The sequence below is a fragment of the Lynx rufus genome, unplaced genomic scaffold (assembly GCF_022079265.1).
Source record: "Lynx rufus isolate CCGP_SWC_20201006 ecotype Redwood Valley unplaced genomic scaffold, mLynRuf1.p SCAF_6, whole genome shotgun sequence".
NCBI lineage: Eukaryota > Metazoa > Chordata > Mammalia > Carnivora > Felidae > Lynx > Lynx rufus.
This window is the reverse complement of record NW_025814878.1, coordinates 54,511,091-54,534,499: the sequence shown is the minus strand read 5'-3', so window position 1 is coordinate 54,534,499 and position 23,409 is coordinate 54,511,091. Positions and strand designations below refer to the sequence as shown.

The window sequence follows — 23,409 nt, the reverse complement described above, 5'->3', positions numbered from 1 at the left end:
AAACTGTGATACACATCTTATTCCTGCCATGTTATTTAATCCTTGAAGGAAGCACAGAGAAATCATGGAGAGCATAGAAGAAGTAAAGAAGTTGGGTAACTTGGCCAAGGTCACAGATTTCATTAGTACCTATGTCTGGCTGAATCTAAAGTCCATGATTTCGCATTCTACCACTTTGCTTCTGAGACACAGTAGGTTGCAATAATATTACCTGTGTTTAACAACTAATTTCCTCATGGGCAGCCACCAAAAGCTGGTACAACTTAGAAATGTTTATTAGCTGATAATCAGCCCTGACTTTCAGAGATCACTCCAGTCCCTATATTAGTGGACTGGACTTGAGCTTCTACCTATATTCTCATAAATTATTAGAACTGTATCTCCTTCCCAAAGCACTCTGGACGTCCTCCCTGTTATGAGCTTAGACATTTAAGATTTACAGCAAACATGCAAATGAGTTTACAAAATGATCAAGGTACCAGCAGGGACACCATGATTTAGGGCAGGGCAAAGAAATCAGACCAGGTATCAGCCAGGAGTCAAGGGAGAAAGTCCAGAGTATGACCCCTGGATCATTGATGGCTGATACCAGGTGGCTGATAAAGGGAAGAAAGGAAGGGTATATAAAATTAGGAGGAAGAGGGTGCAAGGAGGTCCTCAATACCAAGTCTGAGCAGAGACCACACCTTAGGGCTGCAGATGAGAGCAGAAAAACCCAGAAGAGCCTTCTTGCCATCCCTAAATCTTCCAGGAATGCCCCCTGAGGTAAAAACTGATTCAGTGCTTCTTGACAAATTCCTTATAACAGGCCTTCTTGGGAGACCCAGACAGACAAATTACCATTTCCTTTGACCAAAGCAAACTGAAAGCAGGTTGGACTCCATTCATAGAATTAATTGAGATGCTTAAATTTTCCTTAACCTTCCAGAGTAGACAGAATTTTTTTAGATCACAACTGAAGAGCAAAGGTTTAAAGCACTAATAATCCCAAGAGAGGAAACATTAGAAACCAATTAGTAAAGACGTCAGTCTAAATGATCAGAAACCTATTTTCCTCTCTTTGGCTAGGAGAGGGAAAAGTGTGCAGTCCACTTGGTTCCTGAAGCATTAGAGGGGTCACCGATGAGAAAGGAAGGATAAAAGAAGAGTCTTAGGGCAAAGATAAATTTTATCCACTTCCATTTCAGTTAGCCCTCAACTGCCCCTGAGAAAATACTCAGTGGACAAAGAAGAGCTGTACCCAAAATGGTTTCATTTCATAACTGGCTGTGCTTAGGAACAGCTGATGCAGGGGTTGGGGTGCATTGACAGAAAGTCAGCCCTGACCCCAAGAGAAAGTGGCATTCAGGAAGCCCAGGGTCTCTTTGAGGAGACTGTAGCCTGCACCTCACAACACCTATTGCCCTTCTTTGCTTCATTAGAAATAATCACTCCTAAGTGGCCCATCATCAGTGCCAGCGTGATTTTTTTCACATTTGCTAAAAGCTTTTCCCTTGGCCCACTTACATTTTTTTCTTTTGTTTCTAAGTAACTATTTAATTCCCTTTCCTCTTTATTTTGCAGTTAACTGACTTGAAAAAAAAATCTGATTTGAAATGGGGATTACAGACCGATTTTTTCTTTCCTTCTGTACACCCACCCCCAGCACCTAGTAACAACCATTGCATATGCATTAACCAAAAGACCCATTAGTGGGTGTATTGTTTTGCACTTTTGTAGACAAAGAAGAAAGAGACCTCCAGTTGGAACAAACTCTTTTTGTGTGTGTGTGTGTGTGTGTGGTTTTTTTTTTTTTGGCAGCAAATAGCTTCCTTTTAAATTCACAAATGCAATGGCATTGAGGACCAAAATTGCTCTCATCTAAAATGTTTTACTCCCATCCTCACTTTTCTAGATTATGATCAATTTTCCCCTAGAATGAATTATTCAAATTGAGCCCAATCTTCTGAATCCTTAGAAAAAACAATGTCTTAGCACTTTGGGCCTATTCTACTCACTTATCACTTGGCACATTCTGCCTGGCAAACATTCTTTCTTTCCAACATATAATTTATTTCCCCAAATGGCCTGCAGGCATCTTGGGATTAAAGATCATGTAATTCATTCATCCATTCAACAAATATTTTTGAACATCTATCATGTACCAGATAGACTCTAATCATTTGAAATGCATCCAAGGAATAATGACAAAATCCCTGCCTCCATGGAGTTTATGTTCTAGTGAAAGAAGACAGGGAAGAAGTGAGCAGTGCTATAAATATGTAAACTATAAAGTATATTAGAGATTAGAGGGTGAAAGTGCAACAGAAAAAAATAATAAAACAATATAAGAAAAATGTGAAGTAGAAGGGAAGAAGACTACAAATTTAAATAGGGTGGTCAAAGTAAATGAGAGAGCAAGCCATGTGGAGAAGAGCATTACAGGTAAAGAAAATATTCTTTTTTTTTTTTTTTTTTGTAAAGAAAATATTCTAAGGTGGAACTTGAATAATGGAATTTCCAGCAACTGACTCTGGGAAGATTGGGAATGGAACTGAATGCACAGCTTTGGACATGTTAAGTTTTGTGTGTCTACTAACATTTGAATAGAGATGTAATTGAATAAGCAGATGGATGTAGGAGTCTAGAAATCCAGTAGAGTCTGGGCTGAAATATTCATTTGAGAGTAGTATTAAAACCATGAAACTGGGTGAGATCACCATAGGAATGAGTGTGAATACTTAAAAGACTGGGAGATGGGATGGCTGTAAAAGAAAATGAAAACCAAAAGTATGGGGTATCCTGGAAATTACTGAAGAAATCTTATCAAGGAAGCAGAGGGCTGTTTTGTTGATATGTCAAGTAAAATGAAGGCTGAGACTTGACCATGGAATTTAGCAACCTGGAGATCATTGGTAATGTCATGCAGTTTCAGTGGCATGGTGGGGACAAAATCTTGATTAGAGTGAGCATAAATGAGAATGGAAGGTGAGGAATTAGAGACTGTGAATGTTGGTAACTCTAGGAACTTTCTTACAAAAGAAAGCAGAGGGTTGAGGTGATAGCTGGTGGGGAAATTAGTGTCAAGAGAAAATTTATTTGAAATTAAATAACAATATGCTGGTATTTTGAAGACAATAAGCCAGTAGAGACGAAAAACTTGGTAGTGCAGGACTGAAAGGAGAATTGTAGCCAATTCTAATAGTATGAAGAAAATGTGATTTTTCATAGCAGGTAGCATAGCTGTCTCCTTGAAGGCGACACCCAATTTATGATTGCTTTAATAAGCCCATTTGGTTGATAGACCTCCAGGGCTCTCTGTCAGCTGGTCCTCAAGAATGAGAGAGGTAAGGTAGATTCATGTTTGCCATAGGAAAGAGGGAGAGACTTAGACAATGTATGCAGTGAAAAGCCAAACATGCTTAGGAAGGAGACTTTGCGTCACATAACTAAGAGAGACATGGGTTTGTCTTCTATATAAATCTTCTCCCCTCTCTCTGCCACTAACTTTTCAGTAGAATCTACACTTGTAGGTTTTCTTTTGGAAAACATCAAAATGTGCAGAAAGTTGCCTTAAGGTTATAAACAGATTTACAGAGCCTGCCCATGGAAGGACACCACATTGAGGTTATGTAACTGACTCCCTCTACTAGTCCTTTGTCATCATTGCTTGCCCCAGGCAGCTCTCATTTATTTTACACCAAATTACCCACTCAGAACATTACACCTGCCTCATTCTTCAAAGTTTCACCTGGTAATATATACCCCAGACTCCTTGCTTACTTACCTATCTGGTTCTGATCTTCTGAGCTGTCATCCTAACCTACCTAGGAGCACAGCCTCTGCTAACCTTCCCCTCCTCATCTCTCACCATCCTATTTCCTCTTTGTTCAACAGCAGCTAAACAACTATTTGAATTTCTCCAGACTCACAAAGCTGTTACCAATACCTTTGTGCATTAAATTCCCTCTGCGTAAAATATTTTTCTTGTCTTCCAAGGATCAAGCGCCCGTCTTTGCCTGTTTAAATCATGGTTCTTTAAAATTTCATTTAAAATATCTTTCTACCAGAAAATCATCCCTGCCTCTCCATTTCCCACATGGTAGTACTTATCACAGCACATTGCAACTGATGGTTTATTGTCCACCTCCCCCATTGAACTGCACCTCAGTGATTCTCATTTTCATGGTATTCCACACACAGGATAAGGTCATTTATGTAGCAGCTGCTTGATAAGTGGTTATCATAAATTGAAAAAAAAATGTCTAATATTAAAATTTGTGAATATTAAGCCAGGTAGCTTCACATAAGTCCTGACTCATACAAGTGGGGTTTAGAGTTCATCTTCTGCTTTAAATCAAGGTCATTGGATCTAACAGTGACTTTTTGGTACCCACAAATACACCAAGTTACAACTGGGATCCTGATGTTTGTTTGTTTTGCTGTGTTTTACATTTTCCCCAGTCTTCTGCTGCAATTAAAGACTGATTGCTTCTGAACTAATTTGACTAGGGTCCTAACCTTCAAATTTACTGTTACTCTCTAATACCTACTTCTCTGTCTCCAACTCAAAGAGCCTTTCCACAGGTGGGGTAGCTGGCCTAGTATCTCTAATGCCTGAATGGCTGGAGAGTGAGATTGTACACCATTTGCTGCTACTCTTCTCATGGCTGTTTCTCACTCAACTCTGTCACATGCAAGAGCAACACCAGCCCATGTTAAAACAAAGTTTATGATTTGGATTTAGGTTTCAATCTGGGAGGAAGTGCTGTCCTACTCCTGCGTTACCTCAGCCATGCTGCTTCCAATTCACGCTTGGCTTCCCTTCCACCCACCTGAGGTGTCAATGTATCTCATGCATGAGGTCTGGTTATAGATTCACTCAAGCTTCTGTACCTCCTGTCTGGCAATGGCTCTGCCATTACTTCTGCCTTCTGTACCATTCTCCTTGCCCAACCCACTCCTTTATTTGCCTCTTCCCTGAAATCTTTCTAGTTTCCGCTCTTCACCCCGCATGTATTGCTCTCAGCCTTTCCTTAACAATGTCGTGTTTTTTATTGTACTATTAAATTTTATCAAGAAGTTGGAATTGTACATGTATGGGGATTGAATGTCCTAGTGTTACTAACTTTGGCCCTTGTATACTATAAAAACTATAGCTAAGGATGATAAATCAGTGATTCTCACTTCTAATTCTAATAAACAGTTAGCCGTTTTCAGGGTGCCTCTGACTTTAAGGTATTTATTTAATGCCCATTTATTTCCCTAAGTTTCAAGTTCAAGTTTCCTTCAATTGTCCAGGAAGGTCCAAACGCATTTTCATATAGCAAAACTGTTAAGAGCCTTTTAGGTTTGAGCACATGGACTGCAGAGTCTGTGTTCTGCCCAGAAAGTCTGATATGTGGAGTTCTGATGGAGTAGGAATTTTTTGTAGAAACTTATCCTACCTATCATGTAAGTGGCTAAATATTCTTAAGGCAAATCATAATCTATATACAGGTTTGACAAAAAAGAAATAGGACATCCCAGCCAAATTGAGCTCATTTTACTACCTATTCATAAGAACAATTGCTCATAAGCAAAACATGGGTGTACCAATAAGAATAAATTCCAGTTATGCCACTTATTAGATTTAAGCCATTTTCAATGATCTCAAATTCCTGTGCCTCTTTTTCTTATATAAAGAGGAAAAAAACATACCTCTCAGAAGTTTTGTGATGAATCAGTAAAACAAATTTTGTGGATAGTAAGTGGTCTAAATATTATCAAATATTATCAAAAATCTTCTGGGTCCCAAAAGAATAAAAACAATGAATGGCTTGTTTTTACTTTACTTTTTTATGAAAGAATTTAGAATGAATCTGAAGAGGCCATGGATATACAATTAAGGGACTAACTCATGGAGGTGGCAAGATTGCATCATACTGATGAGCAACAGAAACAAAGAACATTGCATGGAGACAGAGGGTTGCCAACTGGACCCTGTATTCAGAAGTACCACATTGGAATGACAGTTAGAGACTACTGCTTAATATCAGTTCTGAGAGGCCATGCAATGCATAAGCTTATTTCTTGAGAAGGATTCCTCCTTCATCTTACTAAGACTGAAAAATTCTTTTTTTTTAAACAGGTTCTTGCCTGCTTCCGGTCCAGACTCACCTCCACCACATCATAGCCTTTACTTGATTCCCCATAGTACCAACCAGTTAGCTCACAAGATTTTTTAACTTCCATACTCTCATAGGATTATGTTTTTTTTATTTGTTTGCTTTAATTTTTTTAGTGTTTATTTATTTTTGAGAGAGGGAGAGACAGAGTGCAAGAGAGGGAGGGGCAGAGAGAGAGGGACATACAATCCGAAGCAAGCTCCAGGCTCTGGGCTGTCAGCACAGATCCCAATGTGGGGCTCAAACCCATGGACCACGAAATCATGGCCTGAGCTGACGTTGGATGCTTAAGCGACTGAGTCACCCAGGCACCCCTCATAGGGTTATGTTTTGTACATGCACTTTCCTCTTTTTTACAAGTGCATCCTCTTTTTCCACCTACCAAATGGTTACCCCCTGTTAGGCATTCTATCCCCTCCACGTCTATTGCACTTTAGAGATACTCACACTATTATATATCACATTGGAGAAATTGATTTGCATGCCTATCTCCCTACTACCCTATAATCTCCTAGATGGCAAACATCTACTGTTTATGTTTTACTTCTGCATTCACAATTCAAAGCACATGTGACGTGCTGCCACATATTTCTGATATATTAACATCTTTCAACCATTCATATGACAAGATGTATGCTCAAAGCATAATTGCTGAAGGCATTGGGAGTTAATGGTACTCTTTTCTGGGACAAAAATATAAAATAAAATCTGAGCTCCTGAAGAGCCACATTTTACCTGGCATGTTCTGGTAAGTATTGTTAGTCATGGGCCCACCACGTAAAACTTTTTAAGCTGCTTCATCAGTGTTGATTTTAAATCATATTTGATGTATTAAGTGGCAGGATAAACCCAGTAACAGCAGCATCCTGGGACAGAGCCAAAATAAGCTCTGTGAAGGATCGTTTGTGGCTTCATAACTGCACTGACCTGGACACAAGTGGGGATTAAACAACAGCAGGTTAGCTAATCAGCCCCTGTCTGGAGAGTGGAAGTTGGGTTATCACAAGCTGAGAGGGCGGGTAGAGTGACGGAAAGACGTGTACATCTGACAGTACAAATCTGGAGACAAAGGAGCCTGCAGTGTGGCCATCAGAATTGAACAAATGGGGTGGGCAGGTTCCACTGAGGGTGGGTCAGTAACACTGCAGGTGATGAAGTAGCTCTGAAGAAGGATGGAGAATGCTGTGAAGGAGGAGGACTGGACAGAACCCCTGGTTTGCCTAGGACGTTCCTGACTTGTGCTTGTTTTCCTGGTCTGATTACTATGCACTTAATGTCTATCTCTGAGACTCTTAAGAAGACCCCAGTTTGATGAAAAATAATAAAGTGACTTTAATTGTAAATAACCATTGAATCAAAATATAACCAACCTCTGGTCACAAATCAAAGTACTTTCTTTTGAGGGAGTTTCTAAAACATTGTTGTGATGCATTTCTGGGTTGTGTTGGTTTGTATGTTTGTCCAGAATCTCTTTGAGGGAATCATTTTAGTCTCTATAGTTCAGGCAAAGCTCATTTTCATCTCTCACAACCCACTGATCCATCTAACTTCAACTCTTCTGCTCTTACCAAAATAATCCCAATCTGGGCCAGACAGACTCCTTCTTTGGATTTTGACGTAATTTGGGATGAAAATCTCTCTTTATAAGTGTGAAATCATGTTGGTTATCTGTGCCATCAAATGGGAAAATGTTAAAGAGTAACAAAGGCAACACAGAGGAAGAGAGAACAGAGCAACAGAGAAAGAATTCCTATCTCCAAACATGCCTCAAGTTTATTTTCAGTTACAGGATGCACTGAGTTCCCTTTTTGTTCAAAGCATTGTGAATTAGGTCTGCACATATTACCAAGAGAGTTCTGACAAAAACAACTGCCTTCTCATTACACTGCACAGCTTTTTATTTGCCCTATCTCATTATACCAGGCATAGGCCAACATTCAGCATCTGTATGAATAGGACAAAGAGAAATTAGATGATAGGATGGACCTAGGGCTGAGTCAGCCTAGGACAAAGCCACTTAACCATGACTGTGGTGCCCCTACAGTAAGCACAGCACTTAAGTTGCCATGGCTGGAAATCAGTCACTAACGTGCTTATCCTCTCGTGAATCAGATGCAAGTAAGTTGTCATAACAGTAAGCTAATACAAATACACCGATAATTCTTTTGGCTCCTCATAAATGGAAGCATTCTAAATAGAAAATGGACCTTAGCACATATTGAACTTAGACCTCAAGGCTATAGCAGCCAAAGACTTTTACCCTTGGCATGGTCAAAAGCACTCTTTGCTTTCTAATAATGACATAATTACTTTTTCTCATAGCAATGAGAGAAGAAACAGGGACAACATATTTTGGTATTGACTTGGGAAATAATCAGCCTGGCAGCCTCTGCCTTCCAGGGATCATAGATATCCTCCATGTAACACCTCAGGTCAGTGCATTTTCTGAAGCAGGCTGTTATCGGGTGGGAACCCTGTGAGGTGGTGTAGAGCTAGTCTTGCAGCTTGGACCCAGCCTCAAGCACATGGTAGAGCAGTCTCCCTCTACTTGTCCTAGAGAATCATAAGCCACTGTTGTAATCTGCCTGATGCTTTGGAATTCTTTGGAATTGAGTTGAGCCTAAGGACTCCATCTTTCAGTGGCCACTCAGCATAGTTCCACCTAACTGCTCTCATAGTATCCAGGCCTGTACTAAAACTGTCCTGTGTTCCACCTTAAAAGTTCCAGATCACTGTACTCGCCAGACTTATGAAATAAGCCTAATAGGTTATGGATTGCTGCTAGATATATGCAGACATAAAATGTGTAAGGTCAATGCTAGTCAGGAGGCTTTTAGAATAATCCATCTGCAAGATAATAATAGCTCAATTCAGTGTATTAGAAGCAATAAGAGTTGGTAGAAAGGATTTTCTAATAGTTTGGGTATAAGATATGCTAGCAAGAGCTGATCAAAGATAATACCAAGGTTTTGGGCCTGGGTAAATGGAATGATAAGAGTTGCCATTATACTATGTGGGGAAAACTGAGGGAAGAGGAGTTTTGGATGCTGAGGACATGAAGAACCAATTTTGGAATGTTATATATTATTTACTATATAACAAAGTAAAGACGCTGCATTATTCAGGAGACTCCAAGATCACCTTCCCTTCTGACACCGATTGCAATTTCAAATGTCCCCAATATCACCATCGTTTGTTAATTCACTAAAACAGCTCAGAGAATGACTGAAAGTGGTTATTCTCTTTGTTACAATTTATAGCATCAGAAGGATACAGATTTAGGCCAGCTGAGAGGAGAAGCACATGGGACAGAGTCCAGGAGAGGGTCCACCGTCAGAGATTGGAGTTGTCTTCCTCCAACAACTCGACTTGTGGACAGTGCTAACTTTTTCAGGCAACAGTGAGTGAGCATATGCATGGAGTATTGCCAACTAGGAAAGCTCATGTGAGCATTGGATGTCCAGAGTTTTTACTGGAGATCGGTCATGTAGACATGGCTGAACACACACTTGGCTGATCTGTAGTCTCTAGCCCCATCCAGAGGCTGAGCTGACACCTCAAAACCCAAAGCCCCTAACATAAATCACATTGTTAGACTATCCAAAGACACTCTTATCAGGCAGGACAGTCCAAGGGCTTAGAGAGCCAATAACAAAGGCCAGACCTCTCTTTGGCAAGGTTAATTTTTTACTACCCAACTGTCAAATAGGAAAGTGAATTTAGGACTCTGGAGTTCAAGGAAGAGGTCTGGCAAGAGATATAAGTTTGGGAGTTATCGGCATATAGATGGAGTATTAATTAGGTTCCTAGCAGGAAGCAGGATTTACTTAGATGCTTGAAGTGAAGAGATTTTGATAGAGACCACTCATAAGATTGCAGGCAGAGTCTGGGGAAAAAAAAACAAAAACAGGGCCTGTTCACACACTAACACACACACAGTGATTTTGGAGTTCTAGGAGAGAAATTAATTACCAGAAACCAGTGAGAAGGTTTAATATGTACCAGGCACAATACTGATTCATATGCATTAGCTCATTTGATTTTTTTCTGGATGGTATTAATTATTATGGTCACATTTTTATAGATGAAAAAACTAAAATTTGGAAAACTGAAATATCATCTGTAGTGATTCGGTAGCAAGTTAATGAGGTGGGATCGATGCAGACTGCCATGCCACAATATGGTTCAGGAATTTGGCATCACGATACAGCATAAAAGGATGGCTTATGAAAAGGTTGCATATGTGTTTGAAAGGTCTCAGCCTTTCTCCATGATTTACCTGCTAAAGATTCTTCAGGTTCTGTCAGTTTATTACTTCCCCATTTAGGTCTTTCGAGGAGGCTTTTGCTTTGCTAGATCAGTATTGTGAGCATGTGTGGTATGGACTTTCCAAATGGAAACAGAGCAGAATAGAAACATCATGGCCAGATTATCCTGTGGGGAGAAGTCAGCGCAGAGATAAATAAGATTTCCCAGGGAAATAGAAACAGAAGAGGTGCATGTATGTGAGTGTGTGTGTGTGTGTGTGTGTGTGTGTGTGTGTACACATGAGCCTGGTTGTGTGTGCACACATACATGTGTGTTATGTGTCAAAGCAAGTTTTCAGAATTTGGGGGGGGGTTTGAGAAAAAGAAACAATATAGAATTTTAATAAGTTGCTTTAGACAATAAATGTATATGCTTTTTAAATGTTTTCAGGAGACTGTAAGTGTCTGCGTTCCTGTTTGGATTCTACTTATTTGAATGCATCCTGGTTCAGGGTTGAACTTTGGGTCCTGCATTCATATAGAGAGCATGGTGCCTGAAATGTATCGTCTGCACTGTATTATATTCCATTCTGAAGCGTAAAAAGGCTTTGCCATCAATAAAACAATATCATGGATAGGATTTGATGACACTAATAAATAATGGGGAGACCTTAATAAAGGGATAACTATTGGTAGGCCACTATGCCTACCCCATCACTCAGGTTCAAATCCCTTAACTGAAATATGCCTCTGAACCCAGAACTGGTCTCAAAAACATTTTTCACACAGTGCTACAGCTAGCCAGGGACAATTGACCTTGACATGTAAATTGAAACTCATTTGCTACTTGGTTTCCAATATATTAAGCTAAATGTTTTTATATGTTTTGAGTTTTGAATATATTAGACTCTAGCATACTTTAAAGATACAGCAAATTTCAAAAAGAGAGAAGGCATTCCCTCTCTGTAAGGTTATTATTATGATTTGAAGATTTTCCTCCCAGGAGACCAGCCCTCTAATTTTACTCTCCCTAGCTTTCTCCCCCTCTTCTAAGAAGATGAAAACCACTTTGGAAGTTTCTTTTCATCTTCCCTGTCTCTTCTCCCTTTTTTTTTCTAGACCCCAATTTTCTTTATTTTCTATTTTCCCTGTACTGATGAACAAATCTACCTCATCTCCACGGAGAGGAAGGCAGGCAAAAATTTGGAGACAGAATTATTTTCAGTGGCAATCTACTTCTCTTCTCTAAGCCACTTTTGATTTTCTTATTATGATCAGCTCCCTTGTGTGTATTTAAAGCATTACCATAGATTGGAAACTCCATAACTGGTATAGATATTTTATTTAGTTTTCTTTAAAACACTCTGTAGCAGAAATACAACATTCTAATAAAAATAACTCCCTGAAATGTTTGGCCTCTCAATGAATTCTCTTTTCTCAACTGAAAAAAGGGGAGGGGGTGATGATGAAGCATTGAATGTGGATGAGTCATTCTTGTATAGTTTATTACACAATGCATTTGAAGGGTAGGGGAGAGGTCTGGCCTGCACAAAGACCACATTAACTGAAATGATAAATAGTCCTGATGAGTGAGCCAGGTGGCAAAACTCTAGTTTGTGTGGCTGCTGAAGTGGATACCTGGGTATAGGAGGAAACTTGGGACTCCTTTCCTGGGGCTGGGGGAGGCTGGGCCTGCAGAGAGGCAGTGTGATTGATCTCTTTAAGAAAGTGCCAGCTGGAGTGTGCATAAATGGCTCCTTCTGGCTTCTCCTTAAAAGCCGAATTGATGGCACCTTCTGAAAAGAGCAGCTCAGACCTCTGTCCCCTGTTAGCTTAAGATAAACCTTGATTTCAGCGACTGTAAAATATCTGAAAGTAGAAAAAGGTTAAAAAAATGTACTCAGTGAAGAAATTAAAGAGAATAGAGTGTAACTCATCTACCAAAATAAAGGGATAATTGCAATGTGGTGCTCTTTTTTGTTAGAAGATTTTCAGGAACCCATCTGTGCAGATTGTTTCTCTTTTATTATCATTACATCAACTAATTACATTAGGGAAAGAGAGGGCATTTTAATTAAAAGATTGTTTAAAGGAGTTATAATTCTACTCTTTCATTAAATAACTTCACTGCATGCCAAATTTGTTAAAGTATGCTCCATTTCTGAAAATTGTTGTTTGAGAATTATTTGTATTAACCACATTTCCAACAAAACAAATTTCATCCTTTTATTTCATCTCAGAGATGGGTTCTTTTTTATTTCTCCATTTTGACCAAAGAATCATAGGAAATTACCACATGTAAACCATCCCAATTATATTAAGAAGCTTACTTTTTTTCCTGTTTTATTTTACACAGCATACGTATTTAATATATGATGAATTTGATTAAGGTAATCTTTCCTGAAATTGGAATGTTTTTAGAACATGATAATTTGCAGGGGAATATTGGGGGAAGTAGGAAGATCAATAGAGATCCACAGAGGAAAATGCATACCCAGTATTGTAAGTAGGCATTCCTGCTGTTTAAACCCATTTCCCTTTGGATAAAAACCTCATCCAGGTACATTAAATTGCAGGGATGCCATTAAACAACTCATTAAATAAAGTGGATAAACATCCATTCTTTGGATATTTTGAATCCATCTTCCTTTTTGTCAACTCTCTCTTACTCTTCCAACTTGTCCTAAATAACAAAATCCAGAGATCTGTATGTAATTACCAGATAAAGGGAAGTCATAGGATCTAGAATGGAAAAACAATGTCACAGGATAGAGCCATGAAGACTTAGCAGGCAGGAAAGAAGTCTAAGCACCTGGTGCTGGGGATGGTGAAAAGCCAAATTTAAAAATCATGTTTCTACTTTCAGTATTCAAACAACTCTAGATTTCTGTCCTCTGATTGGAATCCTGAACTACTTTTATTCCAAAAAACTGAATGTGAAAAGCTTTACAGACATAACTTCTGTGTTAAAAAAATGTATCTCATGCAGTTCAAGACTGAAAAAAATACAGTTATCGCAATCATTATATTTGCCCGTGAAACAATGTTTTACACATAGTAGATGTGCAGTAAAATATATGCTGAATGAATGAATAAAAGGAACACTTCGCTCTAATTCTTAAGTAGGAGATGGTAGTTCCTACTAGCAGCAGTTGTTTTTATTTATTTTTTTATTTATTTTTATTTTAGCTCTTCAATATTATTCCTTAGGGAAGCTAGCAAACTGAAATCTGTTACATTAATGCCAGCAGGGATATATATGTGTGAAGAGAATAAGTAAACATTTATTGCACCTGATGGCTCAAAGGACCATCCACATGAGCTCTTAAGAGACTTGAAAATACTTGCCAGGATTTGTATTTAGGGTGAACTCTGCAAATACTATTTGTGGATTTTTATCCTTCAGAAAATTTCTATTTTTTTAGTCACTTGAGATTTTTCAATTCAAAGCTGTTGGATAAATCTGTAGCCAGCTATGTAGCTTCTTTTTCTTGGGTAATGAGTTAATCTCTTAAAATTTTTATTAAAATTTGATGTTGTTAGGTTTTCAGTCAAAATCAGTGCCAAAATAACTTCCAAGAACAGATTTAAATACCAGCACTTTAAAAAAAAAAATTACTACAGTCTTCCTAATCTTTGCCAAAATAACAACATTGACAACTGCTACTTTTCGAGAGTCTAATATGTGACAGTTCCTTTTTTGGTGTTTTGTAATTAGTACATATATGATTTTACCCTGCTATGGAGAAGAGGAAAGCAAAGCAGAAAGAGATATGATGTCTTGCACAAAGTCATACAGATCATATATATATATATATATATATATATATATTTAAATTTTTTTAATGTTTATTTTTGAGAGAGAGAGAGAGACAGAATGTGAGCAGGGGAGGGGTAGAGAGAGAAGGAGACAAAGAATCCAAAGCAGGCTCCAGGCTCTGAGCTGTCAGCACCAAGCCTGATGCAGGGCTCGAACTCACCAACCGTGAGATCATGACCTGAGCCAAAGTCGGATACTTAACCGACTGAGCCACCCAGGTGCCGCCAGATTGTGTATTTTTGAACGAAGATTCCAACCAGCACTGAGAGGCTGTTTCTACTATGATAGACTAAATCCCCCAAATTTATATTTGACTTGCATAAAATCTTGTAAGATAAGTAAAGCCAAGGATAGCTTTTTTTTCCTTATTCAGCAAAAGGTGTTATTGGATCATTCTGCATTTATATATTTTATGAGAATAATAGAAAATCCGAGCTAGGAAAAATTTAGAAATAATCCAATTAGTAATTCTTCGACTTTTTGGTTTTTATATCATCTTACATTCTTTTTTTTTTTTTTAAATGTTTTATTTATTTTTGAGACAGAGAGAGACAGAGCATGAGCAGGGGAGGGGCAGAGAGAGAAGGAAATACAGAATCTGAAGCAGGCTCCTGAGCCGAAGTCGGACGCTTAACCGACTGAGCCACCCAGGCGCCCCAATCATCTTACATTCTTAAGAATAATTAAAGATCTCTAAAAACATTTGTAAGATTTTTGTAGGTTTCTTTTTTTTTTTTTTTAATTTTTTTTTCAACGTTTATTTATTTTTGGGACAGAGAGAGACAGAGCATGAACGGGGGAGGGGCAGAGAGAGAGGGAGACACAGAATGGGAAACAGGCTCCAGGCTGTGAGCCATCAGCCCAGAGCCTGACGCGGGGCTCGAACTCACGGACCGCGAGATCGTGACCTGGCTGAAGTCGGACGCTTAACCGACTGCGCCACCCAGGCGCCCCTGTAAGTTTCTTTAATATTTGACTTAGTGGAAGGAAGCTGGGATTTTCATATCTGATTCCTTATTCAATCTGCTGTGACATCATCTGTGTCTCGTAACCTCTACTGGAAGACTCCATTGTCAATGTGGGAGAGAATGAAAGAAAAAAGCTTTAGTATTATTATGTATTATTATTAAAATAGTTGGACCTTAGGGAACACCCCCAAAAGAGTATAGACATGCGTGTACTTTGAAAACTGCTGATCTAGATAAAACTCATTTAATAGACGTAGAAACCAAAGTGTCCCATCAATCTGTTACTGAACTCAAGTCTGATGATGGATTAGGAAGGGACTGATACTTTCCTACAAGGATATTATATGTGATTAGGATGGGCACTAAGCTACACTATGGAAATACATGGAGATGATTTTGAGGGAGTCTATTTTTACCTCTCTCCTGCTTCTACTAATGGCAAAATAATCTGCCCCCACCTCCCTAGTAGAACTGTCCTTGCCTGGGTCATCAGTTATCTTCTAGTTAAATTTAATAAACACTTTCTTAAAGTGTTTACTATTATTTCTTTGTTACTAGCAACCCTTGACATGGATGATCACTCCCCTTCTTTTGAACCCTCAGTTGACCTGATCCTCCCATGATCTCATGCTCAGTGGAAGCACTCTCTCCCCCTAGTTGTCCAAGCCAGAAATCTGGGAAACTTCCCTGACTCCGTGCTCTCCCTCACCAAGTACTCTCAGTATTTTTTTAAAAATCTCTTTCTGGTCCATCCACTTCTTTCTCCATCTTGCCCTGTACACACATCTTTGCATTTTCTAGCCTGCATTATTCCAACTGTCTTCCAACTCTTTCTTCCTCCAGTTTTAGCTCTTTTGATCTGTCATCCATACTGAAAATTTGAGTGGTTCTTTTGAAATGCGGATTCCAAGTGGGCACTTTCCACCACCTTTAAGACCTCAACTCTAAAGTAATTTACATGGGCTTCTTAGGCAGCCTCATGCCCCCTTAAATTAAACTTTCATCACTTCTTCCTTGCTTCTTAAGATTCTTTGCTCATGCTCTCTCACTCCCCTGCCAGTATAAAAACTGTTTTGTTCTGTTTTTTCTTCTATCTATTCCTTCCACTCTTACTCTTTTTAGTCAGGTAGTAACTTAGATGTCACCCTCTTGGAGTAATTTCTGTAAGCACTCTCATCCCGAGTTAGAGGATTCTGCTATATATTCTTCTTCAATAATTGCACTTTCCCCATCAAAGTATTATTTGCCACTTTTTATTTATAATTGCCTGCTTAATGACCTTTACCTGTCCCCCACCCCTCATACATTTTCAACATGGTATGGGTAGGAGATTTGTCTATTTTATTTTTTATTGTACTGCCAATATCTAAAACAATGCTTGACCTATAGTAAGAATTGAATAAATTTAACAAAATTGTTTGATGCAAGAGTAAATGAATGATGTCTTCTTTTCTTTCTCTCATTCCTACAGTCAGTTGTATATACAGATTTCTGATTCACTTTTCCTAATGAAGTTGGAATTCATTCTTTGAACTATTTTATTGTTTTATGATGCTAGCTAATATAATATAGTTATTATCCTATCATATCATTATGCCAAAGTGTTTCAAAGAGTGACTCACATATGACACTGAAATAAGACTTATGTTTGGAAATTGGTCTTACTTTTTTATGACCAGGAAAATCACCTGGGAGGATTGTTAAAAATGTACATGCCTGAGTCCTATCCTCTAAAGGTTCTGATTCAGCTTTTATATTATAACCAGCTTCATAGATTACTGTCATACCTTCCAAAGTATGGGAGCCATTGCCTTACTACAATTATACTTTGGTTTATTTATAAAAGTAGTTAATGCTACTACCCTTTAACAATTTGTTAGCAATTTGTTCTAATTTAGTTGCAGAGCACTCCTGTGTGCAAACAAACATATAGCCTTTTATACATGTTCTGGAGGATTTTGTAAGCCCAATGTTACACTACTACAATTAAGCAGGTGTTAGAAATTCAAATATTTGTTTTTACCTTTGTTTAACCCAAGTTTACATCTTTACTCATTATATGTACATTAATTCTCTGGACTGAATTGTATTATGTTTAATGAGTACATTGAATATAAATAGCTATGTAATACTTATTTTAATATAGCTAGTACATCTAAATTTATAAAACAAAATAAGGTAATTGTAGTATGTTGTGTAATTTATGCAACAATTATTTGTAGAATTTTATATGGCAGAATTCTCATAACTTACAATGAAGTAAATTTTATGGCACAATATTTTAAAAGCAAGAGATACTAGGTATATTTGTAAATTTACATATTTTTACATTGTATGTCTCACTCGAGAATGAGTGAAAACTGAAAACTAGTTATGTTAATTTTATTAACTATGTTACAACATATTAAAATGTGTATAGCATTACATGTATAAGACCTATTCATTTAAAAATTGAATGAAAAAGATTCCTAGAATTAGATTTTACTCCCTGTATCATGTGTTATTTTAATACACAGATTGTTTTTACTCACAATAAGATATATTTTTATTCCTGTTATTCTAATTTCTAAATAGGGTAAAATCACACACACACACATACTCACATATATTGTTTGCAATACTAATATTTATGAAGGTAGTACTTCAGGGAGATAGAAATGGAGAAAAATATAGAGATGAAACGGGAAAAAAAAGGTAAATAAGAAAGAAGAGTAGTAGGAGGAGACGAGGAAATTGCTTCATATCATTCCAAGATAGAATAGAAGTAGATGATCCTTTTTTTCTTATCACACTTTTTAATATGTTGAGTCTTTTATATGAGTTCTTGAAGAGGTTTCATTGCTTGAAGTTTGTATGAAAAAATAAATTTGATGGTATGTCTCTATTATTTAAAAATGCCTACCAGTTCTATGACCTACTGAACATGTGTCTATTAATTTGATATACTCTGAAACATAATCAGGAGCTATTTCTCTAGGAAAATATTTGCTTTACTAATACCGTGTGTGGTTATATTTATTTCTGGAGTTAATGTTCTATCTAACAAACAATACAAAAAATGTTTTATTTCTTTAAGTAATTTAATAATGGTCGAGGCTACTACTTAGAATCTATTTTATTAAAGAAAGTTACTTTACTTTTACATATATACCAAATTACTAGACAATTAGTTGTAAACAAAAACAAAAAAGTAACTCTAGTTTCTAACATTGGAGAATAATAACAAATTATGTCCACTATAAAATACAGTGTTAAGTGGACAAACTGGAACAATAGTCACCAACTTAGAACAACCTTTAAGACATAGTCACAAACTACTATTAATGTAAAATGCAAAACAAAACAAAATAAAACTCTATGTGTATCTGTGGAAATGCAGAGAAAATGTGTGGAGGAATAATATTTGTAAGCTGTTAACTGTGACAACCTTGTAGGAGCAGAATTGGGGTACAAAGGGAGACAGACTGTTTTGTTCTATATCCTTTTATTTATATAAATTATTTTCATCAACTTATGTATATCTTTCATAATTTGAAAAATACCTTAAAGAATTTGAAAAATGATCATTCTAACAAAACGAATGGGATCTGGAGTTAGGAAGTAGGAATTTCAGTGGTCCCACCATGAATGCACATACATGGTCAAGGAAATCAGGCATTGTAGTGAGTATGTTCTGTGATTTTATGACCTACTCTGTTTTTTCTCTAATCTTCTTTTCCTCCCCTTTTTCATTAAAGGTCTCATTCGTTTGCAGGAGCTCATCAAAGCTCCATCACGGTACAATCTTCGGCTTAAAATCCGTCAACTACCTGCCGATACAAAGGATGCAAAACCCTTACTAAAGGAAATGAAAAGAGGCAAAGAGTTCCATGTAATCTTTGACTGTAGCCATGAAATGGCAGCAGGCATTTTGAAACAGGTAATCTTTAATTTACTTAAATTCTTGGTTTCTTTATTGAATTTGCATTTAAAGCATGGCCTTTTTTTTTAAGCAAAGTGTTATTGTCACATAGTTAAAATGAGCCATAGAAGTCACCTTGATGTAATTTTCTGATAGAAAAATTGTTTGAAGTTCTGAGGTTTTTTCAAATGGCTACAATGCTGTTTGTTAATGTGAATGCTGGTTATTATGATAGATATTTGTTTGTACTGAAAGGAAGGAATAAACTGACAGTCAATGATTGAGCAGCTCAACCGTTAAAATCAACCAGTTGAAAAAAGAGAAAAAAAGATTTGCTATTTAGCTGGCATCTTCTAGGAGATCCCTTGCACATCACTTATTTAATCAGCACAATGACCACATGAAGTAGAGACTATCTCCACCTCACAGATGAAGAAACTGAGTCTTGGAAAGATTGAATAACTTTCTCAGCGCCCACCAGCAAGGAACTAACAGAGGGATTAATATCTCACCTAGTGATGTTAAGTATTCATTCCAGAATAAAGCATTGCTAACTCAAAAGTTAATACTAAAATCAATCAAACGAAATAATTTATAGCAGTAAAACCTTTTAGTGTTACTTTTGTACTATTCCAACCTAACAGTATACTGGAAAACAGCAATTATTATTCTCCCCTATATTACAGACAAGAAAAGAGACTGATGTTGGGCATTAAATGGCTGGTATGAGCCCATATATTTACTATGTAGTAAAGTCTAGATTTGGATTCAAGTCTTTGTACTTTGTTTTTTAAGCTCTTGTAAAGACCCTGGCTGATATCACAGTGGCTTGGGATTAGTCAACTGTCCTGAAACCTCTCATGTATAAGATAAAATATCACTATTGGAGAGTTATGCAGATTCAGATGTCAAATTATATCCCATAAAATATAACTATCAATTGTAAATGCCTGTTATAACATGGTTAGTTTATTAAGCAGATGGTTGTCCAATCTTCCAATATGAATGTTGGTTTCACTGCAATAAAATATTTAATTGGATTTGGAAAATTGCTCTAGTGTTATATTTGGGTAGTAAAGCATATGAGATTTGGGTGTGTCTTTGCTTGTTGTTGTTTTTTGTTTTGTTTTGTTTTTGGTAGTGAATAATCAGTGAAATGCAGAGTAGGAATTTGTTTTTCATGTAATACCAAAGACAATTCTTGACCACATTTAGAATATACAGGCTTGGAAAGGAGACCTTTCCTTTATGCCCAGAGTGAGTAGTATTTTACGATTTGTCAGTGACAGCGCTTTGGTCGGCTTTCTCTAGGCTTCCAGCAGTACATAAATGATCAGTTGTCTTGTCTCTAGAGTAACTAACTGACTTATTTTGCTATCAACTTTAATAATAGAATTGCCATTCTGCCTTCTATTTGATATATCCATTATAATTGGTTTCTTATATGTAACCTGCTCTGTTTGTAAAATAAAAACAGAATTAAGATAATATTTAAAATATATATAGCAGAAAAGGTTACATAATTTTAGCAAGATTAGTAGAATCTTTGCAAGACTAGTAGAAAAGTCACAGCACAGGTAAAATGATTATATGAGACTTAAAATGAAATCAGAGTAACATTATTACACAGAATGTGTATGTTCAGAATCTGTAACACTAACAGACCACATGTATGATGTTTGTTTTTTATCTTACCTTGTCCTAGAGAGCATTTGTTCCACATTTGGATATCAGTTATTCTAGAAATGAATTCAAGAAGAAAGCAAATAGCTTCCTTATAAATGAAGCAACACATTTAATAGGACTCTATTTCATGATTTATAAAATTTTTTGGAGATTTCTCAACATTGGTTAAAGACAGAAGTCTGAAGAAATGGTATAGGAGTTGGAGAGCAGGCATAGATGGGCTGTCCTTGTGTGGCTTAATCTAAGAACCACTAATAGGAGTATCCAGAAATATGGATAGGTTTATCAAGTTAGCCCTATTTGTTTCATTGTTTTATTTATTTTAACTAAGTGAGCCTTTCTTAAATATTGGGCAAAAGTGAACTTGAAGTTTTCTTCCCTGAATGCTTTAAAAGGGACTGAAGCTTGAAGCTGGCTATTTGAGTGCAGTAATTGGCATACATGCCTTAATAACAAAAGATTCCACCTCCACCCAAATTTGTCAAAGAGAATCCCCTATGGCAGGGCGGAAGATGATCTGCATTTAAGCCTCACAAGGTCATTCTATTATAGAGAAAAAGTATTAATCAAGACCTTGAAAGTCTAGATTAGAGACTGTGAAAATTTTTAGGCTGGAAAAATGTGAAAGCAGATGCAAATAAACTTCCATGGCATCAAGAAGTAAAATTAAATTAAATTTTAAGAAATATGTCTAAAGCCCACCTCTTCAATTGTTAACTTTGAGTGATGTAACTTCTGGATACAACCTGAAGGATAAACCGATTGCATATTATATGCCTAGAAGTGTTAATTTGTCAAATGGCATTGTTAACACTATTCTAGTTAAATGTTGGAGATTTCTAATAATATTTTGATTTTGGAAAATCTGTGGCATTTGTTTCCAGGAAGGATAATACAGTACAACCAATTTTTCTATTGTGGCCACTCTCATTTATTTATACATAAAGATATATTAATTTTATTCTTATTAATGTGGTTTGAACGGTCCATCCAGTTCATTCAAAAATAGTGGCAAGGGCGCCTGGGTGGCTCAGTTGGTTGAGCATCTGACTTCAGCTCGGGTCATGATCTCACAGTTCATGAGTTCAAACCCTACATCTCTCTCTCCGCTGTCAGTGCAGAGCCCACTTCAGATCTTCTGTTTCCCCCCACTCCACCTCTCCCTGTCCCTCCCGGCTTGTTCTCTCTTCCTCTTTCTCTCTCTCAAAAATAAATAAACATTGAAAAAATAATGAAAAAAGAGAAAACACATTGGCAAGATGTAAGTGTTATAATTTAAAAAACATCCAGAACAAGTTTGTGGTGTCTAAATGTGGTATCTCTCCCGATTGAATGGGGGCTCCAAATGTGGGGCCATGGGTGGAAGCCAGTGGTGCAGGCAGTGAAAAGAATTCACCTGAAGCAGAACAAAAGAGATAGAAGTTTATTCAATATACCACGAGGAAGTGGGAGGCAGGACAGCAAAGGAGAGGCTGTCTGGCAAGAGGAAATAGGTGGGGGCTGTCTGTAAAGAGGGAAGGTGAGGAGGTATGGCTACCTGGAATTTTCCTTTTTGGAACCTGTGCCTAGTTGTAAGTAGCCTGTTGGTTAGTTAGAGACTGTGGATATTCTGAGGCGGATTGCCTGAAAAGCCTATCTGTATCAGCCGGGTGGTCGCTGTGAGCCCCTTTGCCTCGATCAAGTTTCCATTCCTCAAGCCTGTTGTCTAAAAGTGGCCTCATAAAGTTCTTTTTTTAATTCCACTGGAAATTATTAACTTATCTTTCAAGAGAGATACCCTGTTGTCCTTTTTTTTTTTTTTTTTTTTTTTTTTGGTTAATGTTACAGTGTAGGTACTCAATCAAAAATAACTAACCTTCTCTATTTAGATCACACATCATAGTCCATAATTGATTCTTATTTTCAGAATCAAAGGCTGAAGGAAGGTCAATGAAAGGCATAAACAGTCCTCAGTCATCCCCTACAGATTTCTTCTCACAGTGATGAAGGAAGCTGTGGCTGGTTCAGAATACCCATGTCAGAAGCAAACCACTCTCCCCGCCATCATCTCCTTAATCCCTTCCATCCCTACCTACAAAACACAATTTTCAATACTGGCTTGAGATGAGGTTTTCAAAATATCAAGGTGAAAACAGGCAAACAGTTTAGATTACATAGATCCTACAATGGATCTACATTCTTTGGGAACATAAAATATACCATTTTATAGAATGCCTTGTATTCAAAATCCAAGAATTAGAGACCTAGAGTTCATGTTTACTCACTATCTTAGTTTTTTTGGCCAATTTATTCATTGTTATTATTTTGTACTTTCCTCACTTATAAAATAAGTATAATAATAGGACCTACCTCATAAGGTTTTTAATGAGGCTATCAGGAAGCAAGAATTTCTCCCCCTTCAGGGGTCCTTCTAGCTGGACTAAGAATCAAATTGACATGAGAGAGATTAACAGGAGAGAAGCAAATTTAATACAGGGAATCCACACAGATGTGGAAATTCCAAAATAAGTTGGACAAAATGAGATATATAGATTATGCTGAACTAAGGAGAAGGGGGACTTTTGAGGAAAAGGATGCAATTCACAGGGCAGTAAGAAGAACAGATGTTTGATAATTAGATGTTTGTCTATCACTCATATAA

General features: G+C 37.2%; 1 protein-coding gene across 3 annotated transcripts in view; it reads left to right on the top strand.

The window, feature by feature from the left end:
- Nucleotides 1–23,409, top strand: part of GRIK2 (glutamate ionotropic receptor kainate type subunit 2) — a 670,079-nt gene that overhangs the window by 270,840 nt on the left and 375,830 nt on the right. For all 3 annotated transcript variants that reach the window (XM_047102336.1, XM_047102337.1, XM_047102338.1), the window contains exon 4: nt 18,919–19,100. In XM_047102336.1, coding sequence (XP_046958292.1) covers nt 18,919–19,100 — 182 coding nt within the window. The remainder of the gene's footprint in view (nt 1–18,918; nt 19,101–23,409) is intronic.